The sequence below is a fragment of the Microcebus murinus genome, chromosome 25, assembly GCF_040939455.1.
Source record: "Microcebus murinus isolate Inina chromosome 25, M.murinus_Inina_mat1.0, whole genome shotgun sequence".
Lineage (NCBI taxonomy): Eukaryota > Metazoa > Chordata > Mammalia > Primates > Cheirogaleidae > Microcebus > Microcebus murinus.
In genome coordinates, this window is record NC_134128.1 from 18,400,101 (window position 1) to 18,419,933 (window position 19,833).

At 40.7% G+C, this 19,833-nt stretch overlaps 1 protein-coding gene across 6 annotated transcripts in view; it reads left to right on the plus strand.

Annotated features, from left to right (window-relative positions):
• NRP1 (neuropilin 1) overlaps positions 1–19,833 on the plus strand; it is a 133,843-nt gene that overhangs the window by 104,015 nt on the left and 9,995 nt on the right. For 4 of the 6 annotated variants that reach the window (XM_020284191.2, XM_012776511.3, XM_012776512.2 and 1 more), the window contains exons 10-13: positions 4,624–4,768; positions 8,081–8,185; positions 12,600–12,659; positions 17,881–18,018. In XM_020284191.2, the coding sequence (XP_020139780.1) occupies positions 4,624–4,768; positions 8,081–8,185; positions 12,600–12,659; positions 17,881–18,018 (448 nt within the window). The remainder of the gene's footprint in view (positions 1–4,623; positions 4,769–8,080; positions 8,186–12,599; positions 12,660–17,880; positions 18,019–19,833) is intronic. The other 2 variants (XM_012776509.2, XM_012776510.2) reach the window with 1 other exon arrangement.

The following is a 19,833-nucleotide window of genomic DNA, read 5'->3' on the forward strand; positions in this document are numbered from 1 at the left end:
TCTTGCAAAACTGAAACTTTGTACCAAGTAACCAACAACTCCCATCCACCCCCACCCAGCCTCTGGTGACTACCCTTCTACTTTCTGTTTCTGTGAATTCAACTGCTCTAGGACCCTCATACGGTATTTGTCCTTTTGTGAATGGCTTATGTTCCTTTGCATAATGTCTTCAAGGACCATCCATGTTGTAGCGTGTGTCAGAATTTCCAAGCTTTTTAAGGCCAGGTAATATTCCATTGTTTGCACAGACCATATTTTGTTTATTCACTCCTCCATTAATGGACACTTGGGTTGCTTCCACCTTTTAGCTATTGTGAATATTGCTTAAGTATATTTTATGTGCACTGAAGCCTTTTAAAATGCAGTTGATCTCTTGATAATCCAGTGAAAAGAAAGAAAAGGGATTCTCAATATAACAATATTCCAACATTCACCAAAATATATAATTTTTTTTAATCAATCAGATCCACCTTAGTAATTATGTTTTACTTAGGCTGATGGCGAAATTCATTTGCATTTCCTGAGCACACGGCACCACTTTGGAAAGGACGTGCAGGAGTATACTGGGTGGCCTGGACGCAGGTTTAGGATTCCAGCAAGGAACAACCCACCCACAATCAGCAGTCTAGGGTCTGTGGGCAGCGTGGGAATTGTATTGGGCTGAGGATACTTCTCACACCAACACAGTTGGCCTTTTGGTCTTAGCCTTTCCATCCCTGCTTCGCCCTGAACCTACTCCTCTTGTGAAAAAAGAAGATTTTTAGCTCATTGGAGGGAATATTAGTTATCCTCACTCCCACTCTAAGCAAGTGTGGGAATATGGCTTAATATAGTGACTCAGGCCAGAGGCGTTGCAGGCAGGAAACAAGCTGTGGTGCCGCCAGCTCCCACTCCCTCCAGATGTGGGGCTCTGAGGAGATCACCCTGTCCCCCGTGGGCTGTGGGTCAGCCCCAGAGCAGCCGACCACCGACAGGGTGACAGGGCCAGCACTGTCAGAAACGTGCAGATCTCTCCCCACGTCTCCCCTCCTTCATTTGTGGTTTCTAAAACATTTTCTGTGTCATAGTTATATGTGCAGGTACCTTCTTTCTCTTGTCCATTTCATTGTCCCTTTCTACATCTGTCCCTTTCGTTTGGGGGAAAGAGAAAGTAAAATAAATGTGAGAATCAGGAATTTCCCTTATGAGCTGATCTATTTTAAGAAGCGGCGAGCGTCACAGTGACTGCATCAGAATAAAGTGTGAATATGCTGCAGATCAACAACTTCCTGCTGCTGCCGATGGCAGCGTGCGCTGGTGTGACATGTTCTGCAACACCAGGGTTCCGGGAGAGAAAGAAAACAAATCACCATATGCTTTTGATAGGGCATGTCATATGTTTCCCTGTCTCTGTTGTCTGATCCAGGCGTCTGCGATCCAGTCTAAAGCCATCACTCTATTGTAGTAGATCAAGTGTGGAATTCCACGGGAAGCCTACACACATTTTTCAGTTTTAACACAATACTCAATTCAAGATTGGTTGGATGTGTTAGGATTTATTCCCAAAATAGGATCCTATCCATCATTATCATCCTCCTGTGACATTGAAAACCATAAAAGCTTCTAAATTGTTTATGTAGAGCCTCATCTGTGGTTCCTAACACACCCTTCCACTGAAATCAAATCCCTAAGATGAAAAAGGAAACTGGTAAAACCTTTCATTTTAGAGTAGCATATATTATTTAATTATATAAAGATATGTAAAACATGCTTGTTTAATTTTACAAATGAAGATGACCTGCCCTGGATGCAAAGTACCTTTTAATGTAAAAGTGAAATGAATACTCAGTTTCCCCTATACTTACTCCCTACCCTTAAATATTGTGTGATGGACAAGCTATCTCAGAGTGTTTTAACTAGACTTTTCAGGAACCGATACAAAATCATAACACTCAAAAGCTCTCATCATCTAAAACATAATTAGCAACAGAACACAAAGAGAATCCAAAAGCAAGTTTACACTATCAAAGTTAGCTTAGTTCCATATTGGTTTTCATTGCTAATATTCTTCCCGGCTACCACTGACAGCTTTTATAATGTATTTACATTGCACTAATTCTTTGATCAAGTTAAAATTAAGAGATGAGCCTGGGATGCCATAGATAGAAATGCTTTTTGCTACGATCTTTGGAACTATGTTAAATAGATAAAACTTGCATGTGTAGTAATGGTATTTTCATTATAATTAGTATCTTACTGACAACAACTTAATTGGGCCTAACAATAATATATGTCAAGTTCTCAATTACTGGCAGCAATTGCAGTTCTATCAAGAGTGCAGAACCCCAAAAGTGAATTTACTCTTGATTAAAAAAATAGAAGGAAACTTTGATTGGAAGAGGCAGGTCTATGTTAGCAATGGAGTTTTAAATTCCTAAAGGCTTTTCTGAGTTGGAAAAAGCCAATTAATTTCCTTCCAGAACTCGGAAACCCACCCACCCCCGGTTCTGTTACAGCCTAACCCAATCTGTGTGTCTTCACTCTCATGCTTCCATTATCTTGTCATGACATTTCCACCACTGAATGAGCCCATTTTTAACTGGTTAATGATGTCTCAACCCAGCCACTAGACACAGTTCTCACTCCTGATTGGCATGGCCTAGGAAGGGCCAGCCACCCCATCTGATCTACCAGGACTACTAGCCCAATTTGCAACAAATAAATGAAACTAAATATGTGGCTTTGGGCATAGATGTTTCTTGGATCATGGTGTTTTCAAATGTAAAAAAGAGGAGACTCAACTAGATGATTTCTAAGGGCAGAGGCATTAGCATGGTGTGATTAAGGGCACCAGTTAAAACTGCTTAGGTGTGCCAGCACAGTGGCTCAAGCCTATAATCCCAGCACTTTGAGAGGCCAAGGCAGGAGTTCGAGACCAACCTGGGCAACATGGTGAGACTCCCCACCCCCCTATCTCTACAAAAAATTTAAATAATTTTAAAAGGCTGGGTGCAGTGGCTCACGCCTGTAATCCTAGCACTCTGGGAGGAGACAGCGGAAGGCTTACTTGGGCTCAGGAGTTAGAGACCAGCCTTAGCAAGATTGAGACTCTGTCTCTACCAAAAAAATTAGCTGGGTGTCATGGTGCATACCTGTGGTCCCAGCTACTCAGGAGGCTGAGACAGGAGTATCTCTTGAGCCCAGAAGTTTGAGGTTGCTGTGAGCTATGATGATGCCACTGAATTCTTGCTGGGGTGACAGAGTGAGACTCTGTCTTAAAAAAAAAAAACTGCCTAGATTTGAATTTGGCTCTACCACTTACTAGCTGTATGGCCATGGCAAATTACTTGACTGCTTTGTGCCTCAGTTTCCTCATCTGTAAAAGGAAGGTAATACTAGAATTCTTCTCATGGAGTTGTTTTGAGGATTAAATGAGTTAATATATTTTAAGGCCTTAAAACAATGCCTTATACCTATAAACATCATATAATATTTGACATATGTAAAAAAGGACATTCCCAATGATAAGACTATTTTATTTTTTAATCCTCCTCCCTTTCTCCCCTTTTCTATGGGATTAGGAATGGTGCTGGAGCGGAGGATGGTGGCCCATCCCTGTAATCCCAGCTACCCGGGAGGCTGAGGCTGGAGGATCCCTTGAGCATAGGTGTTCAAGACCAGCCTGGGTGATACAGAGAGACCCTATCTCAAAAAAAAAAAAAAAAAAATTAAAAAGATATTTTAAAAAAAAAAAAGCATGGTGTTGGAAGAAGAGGATACAGTGAGGCTTATCCATTTCTTGGACAAGAAAACAGGCCTAGTCATTGCTCCATTTTCTTATGATTCCACTCAAGGTTGTTGACCTTCCTGTCAATGAACAAAGGGAAATAATATTATCCAACAGCAGACTGGCAGTGGGTGGTCTGGGCTCCTGAAAAGTGTCACAGTGACTTCAAGCTGGACATGCTTCAAAAGAGGTGCCAACTCATCGTACAATTCAACTAGGAATCAGAACATTGCTGTCAGGGCCCTTGGTACTTTCCTGACACGAGAGGGTCTTTTATCTACAAATGACTCCAACTGGTGATACTTCTTAAATGAACAGAAATTTCAGTGGTTTGGAATAACCCAAGTTCTTGAATAAACAGCCTTTGCGCTACATTAAATTTACTATATCCTACTTCAGATATTTATTAATAATTGCTCCCTCTTCTAGAAGGCCAAGTTGTAGCAAAACTAGGACCCTCTCATTTAAGAGAATGTCATAGGAGTATTTATCAAAAATGGGGTATCTATTAGAAGCTCTGAAAAATGGCAAGTTCTCTTCTTGAGTTCTCTTCCTCCACCTCAAGGAAGTGATAAAAGTGTCGCTTCTCCAAGGGGTATCAACCTAACATTTAAAATGTGTCTGACTAAATCCTCAGCTCCCGGTAGAGCCTCAGTGTATACTCGGAACTTTCTTAGAAATGACATTTGTCACTTCCTAGAGAAGGTTTCATTGTTTTTCTTTCTCACTGATGAAATCAACGTCAACCACTGTTTCTCTGCCCCACTCAGAGTCCTGAAGAGGGAAGAAAGAACTGCCAAACGGGAGGTCTTATCTCTTTTTTGTCTTTAATGACCTGTATTTTTCATGCTTCATAGTCTTTCGAGGGCAACAACAACTACGACACACCTGAGCTGCGGACTTTTCCAGCTCTTTCCACACGATTCATCAGAATCTACCCCGAGAGAGCCACTCACGGCGGGTTAGGGCTGAGAATGGAGCTGCTCGGCTGTGAAGTGGAAGGTAATTACGATTTCCAGAGTCCCTTCTCATTCCCTACTTGTGTTTTATTTCCTTTTTCATGCATTTATGCCCCTGATGGTGCTGTCGCAAATCGCCACCCTTTTCCCCGCCGGGTGACTCTCTGTCTCTCAGCCTGCCTGGCAGTGTGGCTCAATGCTCGGACACGTACCCAGGGCAGCGTCTTCAGGGTGCTACTTTTGTCTTGGTTGTTTGTATGACTGTCCTCAGATTATGTGGGGTTGTCTCTCTCGACTTTTTTTTTTTAATAATTTATTAAGATAAAATTCACATAACATAAAATTCATTTTAACTTAGTAGCATTTAGTACATTCGCAATTTAGTTGTACAAACACCACCTTTATCTAGTTCCAAAACATTTCCATCACTCCAAAGTCAAACCCCATACCCACTAAGCAGGTAACCTACTTGCTCCTCCCCCTGATTCCTGGAAACCACTAATTCCTTTGCCTTTTTAAATATTGTGTAGAGGTGTATGTGTGATCCAGTTTCTATGATGGTAGCATTGACTATCATCACATAGTGGCAGGAAGCAACATTTGACAGGCTGAGACATCAAGACACATTATCTTGGATGAATTTCTTAGGCTGCTACAGAGAACAGAGAAACAGAACTTTACAGGAGATAATGTATATGAAAATACAGTGAAATCTGTTTGGAGATGTTACCTCATATACTTAGATTATTTTATGAAGGTCACATCAAGTACAAATTCAGTTCCCATATTGACCTCAGGACTACATTCTCTTTTCACATATAATAAAGGAGATGAATGTTTTGAGCTGGTTATTGTACCGTTTAGTAACTTTTTGTGCTAGAATCCCCATCTGCCTTAGATTTTGGCACACATGAGCTACCTACACCAGCTTTCTATCTCCATAGAGGTCCTTCTCCAGGCTGGCTCAAAGGGTGACTGTTGTGGGCACCCAGATGTTAAGCCATTGAGCATCGATGCTCACAGTAGTTTTGAAGAATGATTTTTAATATCTCCTTCTTGTGGTTTTAAAATTATTTGTGTTTTGAGCTGCCCAAATGTAATTATATTCCTGAACACATTAAATACCATAAAACTTTTCTTATTATGCACTACAAACTCTTCAGCTATCAATCACCATACTACTGAATAATTCATCACTACTTTTCAATGTGTTTATTTAAAAGCAAGCCATTATCTCCCATTCTTTACTGTGTGGTTGTTTTCATATCTGTAGTCATGTCCTGGACTTCTAAATCATCCAATCTTTATCAACAGAGACCAGGAATGACCATGTGCCAGGGCTTTGACAAAGATGCCAAGAAAATGAGGGACAGGCAGACTGCACTAAGTGCCGATGCCTTCGTTCAGTTTCCCGGGAAGTGTGGTCATCTGGAAAAGGGTGCTGCTCCAGTCCAGGTCCTTGCCTGGGTTCTGGAAAGCAACGCTGATTTAGGAGGTGGGGTGAATGGATGGTTGAAAAGACTGAGCCTGGTGGCAGTTTGCCAGTGTCAACTCTGTAGTGAGGTAGAAACTGCTAGTGAAGGGGATTTGCCTGCAGATGTTCCCAAGCACTCACAGAAGTGAGGAAGTTGCCCCGAGCTGTATGAGAAACTAACATCTGGGGAAAGTAATGTACCGTCAAAGCTTTTTAACACAGTTGGTGAAAGGGAGTGCATTTCTTCTACTTTATATCGATTAACAGGGCCTTATTAAATATGTACTCTGTGCCTTGTTCTAAAGAAGAAACCTAAAAGGATATAGACAGAGGATAAAGTCCAGTCCAGTCTCCCATGCATGCCCGTCCTATTTTGAGCTAGCATTTATATTTAAGAAACAATTAGAGAACCACAGAAGATAGTATCTTTTCAAATAGTAAAACTGGAGCAAACAAATCATTCACTTTCTGCTTTTTTCAACCTAATGCAGTGCCCTGAGCCACTTCCAGTATGGAACTCTGCCTTTAGAAACACCATAAGCAATGCAGAAAAATCAGCAAAATGAATAAAGAGTTTAAAATACTTAAAAGTAGCATATTATCAAGAGCAAGGAGAGCTTAGGAAAGACAACTACCTGGATTGCCAGAGAGGAAGGCGTCTACTGATATAATAAAAGCAGTCAATAGAGCCCAGAACATGTGTATGCATCTTACAAAGTCTAGACTGCACACCTAAATGGTAATTATCTGGTAGGTAATTATTAGGTAAATATCCTAATGTGTACATTATCTGTACATGGTGATTTCCCAGTTATTATTGGTGTGTGTACTTGGGCAGCTAAACAAGTTGAAACTTAGCTATGTTTCCTCATATGTCATAACTCATCTTGGCACTTAAGCACCATAACAAACAGTGTCACATTTTTATTGAGAAAGCAACAGTTTCTGGCACATTCCTACTGGCCAGAAGCTATCAGAGAACAGTCCCTCCCCCCCCCCACCCCCAGCATCTTGTCTGGTTCTCAAACATCAAGAGAACTGTACATTATCTCGAATCTTGTAAAGTGAAATGTAATGCCCAAAACTGTAAAATATTAAACAGATTGCAAAAATGAGTAACAGACTGAAAAAAAAAAAAAAAAGACTGAACTAAATTGAAAGGACTTCAAAAGCAGTCTTTGATTAATGTTGGCTACTTTTCAACTATGAATTCAAAGATATGGGGATACCGACCAGCAGTGGAATGCAATCCTATGAGAGTTCAGGTAAAATGACCCTCAGGATATCTGAGACAGCTTCTCTCACACACCTGCTTTGGAGAGAGGGCTCACAGGTTGAGAAGCTACTTAAAGAGAAATGGAATGACCCTTTAAAAAAAGAACAATATTGTACTAAATGTGAATGTTGAGACTCCCTTTGGGGGAAAAATATAATATAAACTTAGCAAACTTAGTAAATACTACAAATATAAAAGAATTCATGACAAGTGAGTTCTCCAGCACCTTGAATATGAAAGGAAAAACAGTTCAGGCAAAATCTCTATCATCAAAGCTCTCAACTCTAAGGTCATAAATAAATAGTGAGAATTCAAGAGCTTTTCAGAAAAAAAGGATGTTTACATAGATAACTACATATAAAATGCTAAGGCAGCCAACTCTACTCAGCAGATATGGATCAAATACCAAAAAAAAAAAAAAAGCAATCTCTGATACATTCTGCAGAATCCAACTCCATTTAGCTCCTGAAAGAGAGACAAACCATGTGCCTGGCCTTCTTACCGCAGATTAGAGTTTTCTGCAAAAGCCTTAGCAGATCCAACAGCCAGAGGCTTGAGAATACATTGCGAAGGTGTGAGACAATAATACTTGGATCTCATTTCAGCACCTACAGCTGGACCGACCACTCCCAACGGGAACCCGGTGGATGAGTGTGACGATGACCAGGCCAACTGCCACAGTGGAACAGGTGATGACTTCCAGCTCACAGGTGCAGAAACCATCTTCATCCCATTGCTGTGCCATTTCAGTTCATATCATAGTTGAGACCAGCTAATGCCTGTGTGTGCTCGTAACTCTGCATGTCGTTGGGGGGGGGGGTGGCAGAGCTGCCACAGGAGGGGGAGGCCTCCTTGCCAGAACACATGCGTCTTCATTTCCTCATGCCATCCATGTAAACGAGTTGTTCTTAGTAACCATAGCCATTTGAAACAATAATTCCAGCCATTTTCAGAGCTAAAGGCTAGGGTTGTCTTAACTGAGTAAGAATTTCTCCACAGCTAAATGTGCTAAACTGGTTCCTCATCTTCAAGCCTCTCCTCCCCGCATAACATTTGCACCACTACTACATAACCGCACACTTTAGAATATTTTCATTTTTTCATGAGGTCAAGTTTTTTTTGAGTGAATCCTTTATCCAACTAACTGATGAAATTAGGTTTATATTTGAAATGCAGCTTTTAAGTTGGGATTTTGTAAATCGATTTACATTAAAATTTACAAAGGCAGAATTAGTTGTTTTCACATCACCACCGACTAGCAAATATATCAGAGGTGGTGTGTGCCAAACGCCTCACATTAGTCTTCCTAACCTCCTAAACCCCTAAAAGCTAGAAAGTGACTTTCTTTTCCACTTCGGAATGGCAGAGGAAATGGTAAGCAAGTGGGGAAATGGGATTGCACCATTTGGAAATTGGCCAAGGCACTAGGATTTTCACCCTATTGTTGCAAAAGGTATCATGGGACCTCGACTGCCACACGGGTCAAATGCAGTTTCATATAGCATCTGACTCTTATTTTAGATTAAACACAAGCCCTTGAATGCAGGTCTGTATTTTTACCCAGAAGGGACTCAGCCCACATAATTAATTTCCACGGGCAAAACTGAAGGTGTTACCATGTAACTTCATAATAAGGCCATGTTATTGGCTAACACATTAGTACAAAATCTGGAAGGAGATGTCCTGCAGTACATTTCCAGCTACTTCAAAAACTTATCTCAGAAGGAATAAGAGAGCTCTGCACTCTAAAATGGAAAGGGTAAAAAAAAACCTAGCCCAGAAATTTAGTGCTGTGAACTGGGTTTATATATAAATCAGACCTCCTAAAGCTGTCTCTTTCCAAATTTCCAGGATAATTATTTAACATTCATGTGGCCAATAAATGTCACATTGCTATGGGCTGTTAAATGCAAATCTTGTATATCAGTAGCCACAAGCCACAAAAATTACCCTAATTAATGTAGAGGCATTTTCTGTGTAAGATGCTAAGATGTCAAGTTCAAGTTGAAAACCCTATAGCTGATGGAAAAAACAGAGTACCGTTCCATGACCCAGGTCCTCTGGAACTTTCCGGGGGTTGCCTGTAAACACCCTGCCACAAACCTCAGACTGTTATGTGGACGCCGTCACACATCTTTGGTGAAATTTCTCATAAAAAGGAATGACTGCAGTATCACAGTATACACTTTTCAATTGCCCTCTTGTGGAGGAGATTCTTTTCTTTATAAACCCTAAAGTGGTCAGTTAATATTGATTAGAAACAAAGCCACAGATTTACTCCTCATATCAGAACAACCAGCCTTCTCATTTTTGCATTAGTTCATGACTGAATCAATTGAAACTGAAGCCTTTGAATGAAATAGGGTGAGTATGTTAGCCTGGAGCAAATTGTGTATGGCAGTGAGTTACAAACCAAAGAAAATGGGTCATTTATCGTGAAAACACTGACAATCCTTTAAAAGTACAAAGTGTTTAGCTTTTACCTACAGTGTTTAAATTATTTCTTGGGTAGGTAGGAGAAAATTCATTCCAATTTTTTCTAACATATTAGCATGGCAAAAAAAAAATTCTTTTTTCAGACCAGCAGTTTTCCCTCAATAATTCTATAAATTCCTGCATATATTAAGAACCTCTGAGAGTGTTAATGCCCACCCTCCAGCCCCTAGTCAAGAAGAGGTGATTTTTAAGAAGACATTCTCATGTTTCATATTTATTGCATGAAAGCCAATTTTTCCTTTTTAAAAAATTCATTTTACTTTGCAAAGCTATTTGTTATTCTTTTCTGAAAGTGGATGTGCTCACATATAATTGTTTGCAAGGAGCAAACCCTCACCTAACCCAGGTACCTTTTTATATCTAAACAACACACCTTTTCACTAATTCTGGCACAACTACAGAATTTACTGTGAGAACTACAAATTTTGTATGTTCAGTGTGATGAAACCAAACCATGAGCATTCTCACTTTCACCCGGGTAGGTGGGAACATGGAAATTGGGATCAGTGCCATCTTTGGTGGTATTTGGTTTCTTAGAACGGGGGCTTTGATTTAATTTCTTCTCCTAGGGTGACCTATTTGTATATAGAGGGGGAGAAATATTTGTAGCAAAATGCTCATTATTTACAAACAGCTCTGAATTCCAGGTGAATGGTAGCAAATGCATGGAAATATGCAGAGCATTTGCTCTCCCATACTTGCTTGCCAAGGTCAAGCAACTTCCCCCTGAAAGTTACTCATTTGCAAATGCCTTTGAAGTCATTAGATAATACAGTTGGCTTCAAAGGCAAGGGAGGCCAGATTTCACATTGGAGCTGTGTGTGTGTGTGTGTGTACCCAACAGCGGAATTTGGCCCCCAACCTATAACAAAACTGATAATGCATATCGTTTTAAAAAGTGAATTTTCACCTTGAATCTTTCTCCTCTAGGCCCACTGGGAACAGAATGCTAATGTATTCTGGCCTCCCTCCAATTCTGCCATTACAGATTCACCTTCCTAACCCGTAATATATGTAATTCTCTTCCCACTGCCTGCCTTATTGAGGCCATGCACACGTGTGACCACTCATCCAACGTATTTACTGGGAGATCAGGGGTAGCTGCTGCAGTCGATTAGCTCAGAAATCCAAAGACCATTCCAAGAGCATGATTTTACGGCTCTCTGATTCATGGTTTGGATGTGTGACATGATTTCCAATCCATACATGCTGTAGCATAGGCCTGGCCCTGATAAAGATCTCCACAAGTCTTTATTGATTGATGCTATTGGAAAGTGCGCAATTGTGGCACCTCATGACCACTTCCAGAACTTTCCATAATAGTCTTGGGCCTGCCTCATTCTTTCACCCTGAATTAGTCCTGTTCTTTCTCAAGGTAACAGGCTCCCTCCGACCACCTCCAACCATAATCTACATCGCAAATACACAGGAGGAAAAGGTTGCTCAAGCACAGTCATAAACAGCAAACTGCAGTTTCCCAAATGTGGTGGATTATAATAATACTCACCTGAGAAGCTTTAAAAAAAAACAAAAAAAACCCCACATTTTCAAGGCCTTACCCACAGAGATTCTAGTTCTCAGGTCTGGAGAGGATAGGTCAATAGGAAACTCCAATTTCAGCCAGCATTCAGGTGATACCTATGATTGGGCAAGTTTAAGAACACTGCTTGGAAACAGAAATATAATGATGAAGAGTGGAAAATGGGTGAGTTAAGACACAGAATAAGAAAAGATGAAGCTAAATCTCAGTAAGGTCACAGCCTGTCCCCCGACCAGGAATGCCAAAGTAGATACAACCGATTGAAAGCACACGGTGTTCAGGGTATTATTTTCTCAATCTTCCAGTTCCTCAGGACTGCTAAGGAAATGTTTCTCCCCTTCCTCTTCTGCTGCCTCCCACAGCTTCTGCAAACCACATATGGGACAGAGTGTTTGTCCTTGGGAAAAATAAACAACCACAACAGCCAATGAAAGGAGGAACACTACGGCCCACTCTAAACCTTCAGTTTGCCCGTTTTTAAAATAGATTGTAGGGACTGGCCTTGCAACTTCCCTGAAGGCACACATTTGAAACCGTGGAATACAATTTGAAGCTCAGAGGTCTGGGTCAAGTCTAATACCCAAGTCACCGTGGATATACAGAGGCCTTTGCCTTTCACTGCTGCAATTGTATGCCACGCTCAGTCTGGGAATCAGAGAATGCCCTTGAACAAAGTCTCCAACTCTCCATGCCTTCCGCATGCTTTACAAAGAAATGTGTTAGAATATATTGTGCACTTGGAACTTGTTAAGAGAGTAGATTTTAAGTGCTCTCACCGCAAAAAATACTTGATTCAGCCATTCCACAAGGTATATGTATATCAAAATGTCATGTTGTACCCTATAAATATATACAGTGAAAAATTTAAAAAAATAAATGCATTAGGTACAAAAAAATAATGGTTTGTTTGTATTTCATCTTGTGGTGAGCAAAATATAAGTGAAACAATGACTACTGTTGGAATTAAAGAAAGGATTTTCTTTGGAAAATGTTTGCCTCTGATAGATGTATATAAGCGTACAACATCTCTCTCCTGCAAATTATCTACCATTTTCTTATTTTTTTATGTTATTGGTTTTCTTTTTCAGGTGGTACCACTGTGTTGAGCACAGAAAAGCCGACAGTATTAGACAGCACAGTACAATCAGGTATGAAATAAAATCTAAAATGTGGTATATGCCATGTCCCTGTAATGTCCTCCCCCCACGAAAAAAAATAGTGCACTGCCATGCTTCTTGATTTCAGCTTCCCCGAAAGTCCTAGAAGGAGAGATGCCATGCAGCATCTGGTCTCCAAGCATGAGCCGTAAATATTGCTTTCCTTTCATCCACATGTATATGCAGCAGGGAACGAGATTTCCTTCCCCATCAGTAATTGCCAAATGGTGACAATCCCAGCTCTCTACGGAAGGAACTGAGTAACATACTTTGTTTAAAAGCAGCACATCTAGGACATGGGTTGTGTTTGCAAACTAGAGGAGAAGGAAATCGCGCAGGCAGCACAGCCTGACTATTTATTTTCATCACGATCTTGCAGAAACCAAGACAGGCAAAGTTTGTCAGTTTTGCCTGCCATGGAGTTGGCAGTTTTACAACAGCGTTTCCAGTGGGTGTGCCACGGAACGGGGTTCAGGAAACCGCAGTTTATAGTTGTGCACAGGGAGAGGAGCGCCCTTGGGAACAGCACCTCTTCATCCTTTTATTAATAGAAAAGCGTAACGACTTCTAAAGCCCACAGTTTGCTGTTTACCAGGGGCCAGCCGTGGTTAAGCAGTGTGGCCTTCCTCTTGTGCGCCTTTGTTTTTTTTTTGTTAGTATTCTGTGAAATTCTCCCCCACAGACACACGCAGAGGGAAATGGGGGGTATAAACAATCAGAGGTTTTAAATACTTTAAAGTTAATCATTAGAGTAAGGTGAACAGGTCAGTTTTCCAGCTTCTCCCATTTCCTTTATGGAATCTCACTCAGCTTGGGCCTCCACAGTCGTTTATTAATGGGGCGTGTGGTGTGTATCAATGTTTCCTCAATGGTAGGGCTCTACCCAGCTAGGCAGAAAGTAGAAAGGGCTGCTCTAATTAGTATGCTTCCTTAAAGGACTCTGTCACTGTTGACCTGATTAAACTGCAAAACAAACTTGTCTTCAGTTGAACTTAACCCCGAGTTGCCCTGAGTTTGACAAAACCCATGCTACCACCGCGCAGCCCAAACACCCCCAATACCAAAAGAAGAAACAGTAGTTGCCTAAATGCCAAAAACACTGTCATCCTGCACACGTCTTTTAAGGTTATAAAATGTGGCCTTCAGAGATGGTGTGTCCGCCTCGTACACCTGAAGCTCCCTCACGAGGGAAGCCCAGCCGCCTTCCCTAAGGGTTCTCACCCCTTAGGACGGTTGTGGAGAAAGGATACTAACTGCCTGAGGCTCTTCTACACCCCTTTGGAACAGGGAAGAGGGGTGAGGTGAATAAATGAAGTTCTGATCATGTAGCAAACATTTTTACTGTTGTTTTAGTTTCTTCTCTTGCCAGAGAAGTAATTAAAGCCACTATGAAATTGCCAACTAATTTGCTTCATCTCATCTGTCCTCTCCTTGCTTAATAAAAGAGCTAGGTTTCATTTAAAAAATGAAAGTGAACAACAGCTATGGAGAAAATGGAAAGTTCTGTCAGATTCCAAAACGGAGATAATCCTCCCTGAACTTTGGAGGTCTATATTATCAGAGCAGACACGCTTTTGACACATTTGATCTGTGCATGACCTCAAGGTCATTCCCATGATGGCTTTGCAGAGGGGCCAGTCGGTCCTCTCCCAGGGTCCACTGCAGGTGAACAACAACAAATCAGGAAACCAGTAAGACCCATTGCTCCCACTGTTGGAACCAGTTCAGTTCAGAGCATGCTGGCTTACTGATCAGGGGTGGTCCAGTCTGGTGTGAATTTCATGGTCAGCCCAGTGTCCTTTGCGAATGGACTTGGTTTCCTGTTTTTTCCATTGTCTGAGGTCTTGAGTCTGGGCTCCAAGTCCTTGTTTGTCAGTAAAGGACTGTGTGACCTCCTTAGGAAGCGTTCTGTTGATTGTCACCTTCTGGCTAAACTCATGCACAGAACACTGCTCAAATACCTGAGCATGCGTTGAGTCAGAGGTCAGGTCTACCACTAACCAGCTCTGAGGTGTCCACCCAGTGGCCAGATTCACCTAACCGATGCTTTAATCCACACTTTGTGCAGGTTTCAGATTCTCCAAGCGTCTTCATGAGCAGCAGTAAATCAATCAACCCCTAAACCTTCATCATAATTCAATTTTTGCTGAAGCCATTATAGACTCAAGCAGAGTCTTAAGATTTCATTTTGAGGATCCTTATTAATACAATAAACTCAGTGGGCATATAATATTCATATACTGTCTGGGTTGTAATCAGATGCATAAAACGCTCTTAATGGTCTGCCAGGAACTGATGAGAAACCCTGCATTTTGAATCCAGCTCTCTCCAGCAAGGGTTCTTAGCCTCTGAAGATCTTCCACCATTTCTATGGCAGCTCAGGGCTGTGATTACATGGGCCTCGGCACCTCCACTTGTTTGGACTGAAAGACCAGTCTACGAGTAAGCGAGTTACCATATTCAATAGAAGTTTGGAATACGAGATTTAAAAATCAAATCCTTGTGCATATGTAGAGTGCTAACGATTCAACTTCAGGCAAGATGGGTTCAGCAAGCACAGCTGGTGCTTGCACTCAGAGGCTATAAATTTGTTTTAAGTTCAGAATATTGTTTCCTGCTATTTTTAAGAGTCAAGAAGGGATTTAGCCAGATTATTCCCATTGAATTTAATGAGAATTGTGTGCAGCTTCAGGGCCTAGGTAGTATTTTGAAAACTTAAAAGTCAATAGTCCTATATGTTTATTTCATTCATCCATTTGTCCATTTACTTTTTTTTCCCTCTTCCTTTCTCTCCCCTTTTCTCCTCTCTTCTGCCCTTGTCTCTATTTTCTTCTTTTTCCTTTCTATAAATATTTATGGGTATTTTATGTGATTAATTAATTGACTTTCTAGCTAGACTTGAATGTTCAACATTGAGCTACTCACTCCACAACAAAATGCATTGATTTAAAAACATTTCTTCTAAATAAACAAGATTGCTGTAAGTTTTATCCTGGAGACAAAAAGATAAAAGAGCTGTAAAATACAAAAAGGTAGAGCAATTTGCCTGGTTAAATTCAGAGGCTTGGAAAGAACATTGGAAGGTAAAGGCAGACTGTCATTCTCTGCAGTGAGGAGAGATGCCTGAAACATTTTTTTCCATGTCTTAGTCGTTACAGAAATATCCAAGTTCATATATTTTATGATATCATCAGAATATTAATAGGCACAATAATGGATGATATGGTTTTCTGTACTACACAAGAAATTTAATGTATTACTCAGGCAAGTATAACCAGAAATGCGTGTGCTGGGATGGCTCTCTGCCTTCCTGGATGTGCATGTCTTATAAAGCACATCTAAGGAGAAAAACCAAAACCACACGCATATTAACATTTTCCAATATTAACATATTCTACCATGAGATTATGCAACAATATATTCCAGGGTCACAGGCGTTGACGTCCAAGGTTGCTCAGCCATTCAGTCACCATTCAGTTGAGTGTACTTCATCTGCATAATTCAAACTTGCTGCACAAAAAAGTGTGGTAAATTTTGGAGAGGATTTCTCATGCCTTAAGAAGTCCTATTTCATGGTTATGTTAAACTAGACATGAAATATATCTCTCCAGTGACACTATAGCTGTGAAACACAGCCCTTTTGCTCCCACTGTAAGTGTACACATTGTGTACATCCCACGATTTACTAGTTTACTTTCCCAAACTGGCTCTGTCTGCCCTTTGATAGGTGACATTGTTGTTGGGAGAATCCAACCTGCTGGGTTTTGACAATTCGTAGGGTGGGTTCCTTCCACAATTTGACATTAACACTTGAAAAGAGTTCCCTGGATACTAAAAATGCAAAGTAAATCACCCTTATCTGTTAAAAAAATCCATTAAAATTCCTCCTGCCATTGTGCAGTGGGGGAGGGGCAGTGGCCACCAAGCTCCGAGGAGGAGGCGCGATGCTTTGTGTTAAACACTTGGGCAAGTTAAAGAAAAGCTCACAGCGAGATATGGTCTCAGCCAAATACAGCATATAATACCAGACTTCCCTTATTGTTCATAGGGATTCTTTTGAGGCTTATTTTTAAGTTCAGTTGGCCAGAGGCGCTGGTCTCCTCCCTGTCCGTTTCAATGCTGCCATCTCGTGGACTGCCTAAGCTCCATGACAAGGGAAGCTTAGAGAAAACAGCCGCTTTTGTGTCTTTCACTTTATATGGGGGGGATGGGCAGAAGCCTGAGAATTTCATCTTTAGAATGATATTTTATTGTTCACTTACATTTACCCAAACAAATCCCAAGTATCAATGATTTCTTTCTTTTCATACTTAAAAAGTGAAGCTCCTTTCAAAAAAAGAAGGCGCATAAAAACAATAGGGCTATGGGTTTTAAAAACACCCTGATCAGACAGCATCTTGTAGGACATGGGAGACAAACAGTTCCTGTGAATCCATTCACTTTCTTTCTCAGATTCCCAAGGAAGCACATTGAACATTTAAAAAAATAAAAATAGGTCACTATTTCAATGTGCTTTGGCTTTTCATGACTTTGCATTGAGGTTTGAAGTGGGACGAACAATTTATATGTAAATTTAGAAATTCATCAAGAAAGCAAAAAGTTTTATACTTAAATTAATTGACCTGATTAGAAAACACAGAAGAAAAAAAGGTGATAATCTTATAAAAATGCTTCTGAGATTTCTTCCCTAACGCTAAAGAACTGAAGCGTCAGCTGTTGAGGTGGGACAAGGACGAGGCATTCTGCCAAGTCACTTTTCTAGACTCTTGAGGCTCATGGGTCAGGGTCTAATGAAGATTCTTTTCATTGGTGGATATCAATTTATATGATTCATCCTCAAGAACAGAGTACCTTTCATATTAAATGCTATCAAAATAGGAAGAATGCGGCAGATGTCATATACGTGCTTTGGAAAGTAGCTTTCCTGGAAATTTCATGTAAACCCAATTTGTCAGGCTGTGCATAATCTTTTTAAAGCTGGATAAAAAAAAGAAAAATTTACTAAATGTGATTTTGCAAACATTTTGACATCTCCATGCATCTTTTTGGTTTCTTGGTAATCCTGGATTTTGTGGCTTTCCCAGAATTTTCGAACAGATGTGAGGTTGTGTAAATCGTGCTTTCTATGAACAAATTAAGAGCCTTTCTGACCCGAAATGATTAAATCTGTCTTTCTCTGCTTGTCTCTATTTTTCCTTTCCACCCACGGAAGAGTTTCCAACATATGGTTTTAACTGCGAATTTGGCTGGGGCTCTCACAAGACATTCTGTCACTGGGAACATGACAATCACGTGCAACTCAAGTGGAGTGTGCTGACCAGCAAAACAGGACCCATCCAGGATCACACAGGTAACAGAGAGCTTGCTGCGGCCTCAGGGCTTTGCAAATTCTCTTTGAATCAGAGAGGAAGTTACTGGAGACGGTTTCTGGTGCCTGTGATTTTTTTTTTTTTTTTTTGACTCATGCTTTAATTTTCTGGAATTAACAAGGTCTCTTTTCCTAGTAGAGATAAGCTTGATGCAAGTAGTAGGAATGAATGCTGATTAAACTTGGCCACTGATTGGCCTCCCCAGAAAACAGCAAAATGTATGAATCGGTACTTATCTCATGCTTTTTCTGAACTTCTTATATGGACTATGTCAAACATATTCAAAACTGGAAAAGAAATAGTATAATGAACCCAATAGGTACCTAAGCCTGCTTCAGCAATTATCAAATCACAAGTCACAGGAGTCTTATTTTGTCTCTCTCATCCCTCACTCTGGATGATTTTCAAGCAAGTTCAGGTATATATTATGGCATCTCATTCATTTTTACATCTAAAGAAACAATAAGCAAACCTAACACTTGCTCTCTCTTGGGTCTGAGATGAAAAGGGAAGGGTGGGGATTCTTATTCTCTCGAGAAAAGATTTTTAAGTTGAGCCCATTTCCTCTTAACAGGTAGAAACCTCACTACGCCTCCACTCACAACCTGTCCATTCCTGCCTTATTTTCTTTTTAAGATTAGTGGTTGGGAGAGGAATGGGTTGGGAGACAGAGGGAGCTGGGAGCCACTCTAGTGAACTCTTTCATCCAGTCCCATCCTGTTTTCGATCACCCAACTTGAAGTATGACATAAAGAAGCATCAAATGCCCAATCCACAAACTTCATTTACAGAGGACCGCTTACTCAAGCAGTGGCTTCCCAAAAGGTACCCCAGAGGGGCATTCGCCGATGCTGGGAAATCTCATTAAATTCTCCCCACACTGGTGCTCTGGGTGTGTGAGTCAGTGGGCCGATGAGTGGGCCAAGAGTACTTCATGCCTTTTCCTTTTTGTGGTTCACTCTTTTTCCCAGTGAATGTAACCATTAAATAGGTTGAATAGGCCTCCTTCCACCACGGCTACCTCCTCGCCTAATGAGAATGACAAGGAAATTGGATAAAATTGGACTCCTTCAATTCTGAGACACTTTCAATTGAATCTTAAGACAAGCAGTTTTAGAAAACTTAAAATACTTTGACTGTAAGTGGCACTGTACATAGAAATGGCATCAAATTAACTAAATGCAATTAGCCGAAATGAAGGCGGTAATGGTGGAAAAATGGATGCAGAGTCAAGCAAAATAGCGCAGTAGGATCTGACATTCAAAGGAGGTTAAAAGCTATGTTAGCCAGAGACAAAAGCTAAAAGGCTTGCAGAAGTAAAGTGCTAATTGAGAAAATGAAGACAGAGTTCCTGACCCAGAACTGTGATAAAATCCTTGAAAGGGAAAATATCAGTGCTTTATGTGTTGGAGTATCAGAAAAGGAGGGCTTGTCTTCGATTCCCAGCTGAGAAGTGTGATTCTTTGAGAAGGGTTTGACTCTTTTGTTCTCCCAGCCACCCAGATTTACTCGGCTGTAGTGCCAGGTCAGCTCTGACTAGAAAGAGCCCCCCACAGCTCTAGAAACGCGATCATTTGTTGAGAGAGATGGGTGAGCCTGACATCTGAAAGGCAGGAACTTGTTAACAGAGAAAAAAAAATCTAGATGAAAAGTGCCCTACACACCCATAGCTCCTGTGCACAGACCCATATTAGAGACTAGTTGGCACTTTTTTATAGTATTATAAAATCGGTGACATTTTGCAAACTGGTTTTTTTGTTTTGGTTTGGTTTTTTTGTAATTAACATGATCTAGGA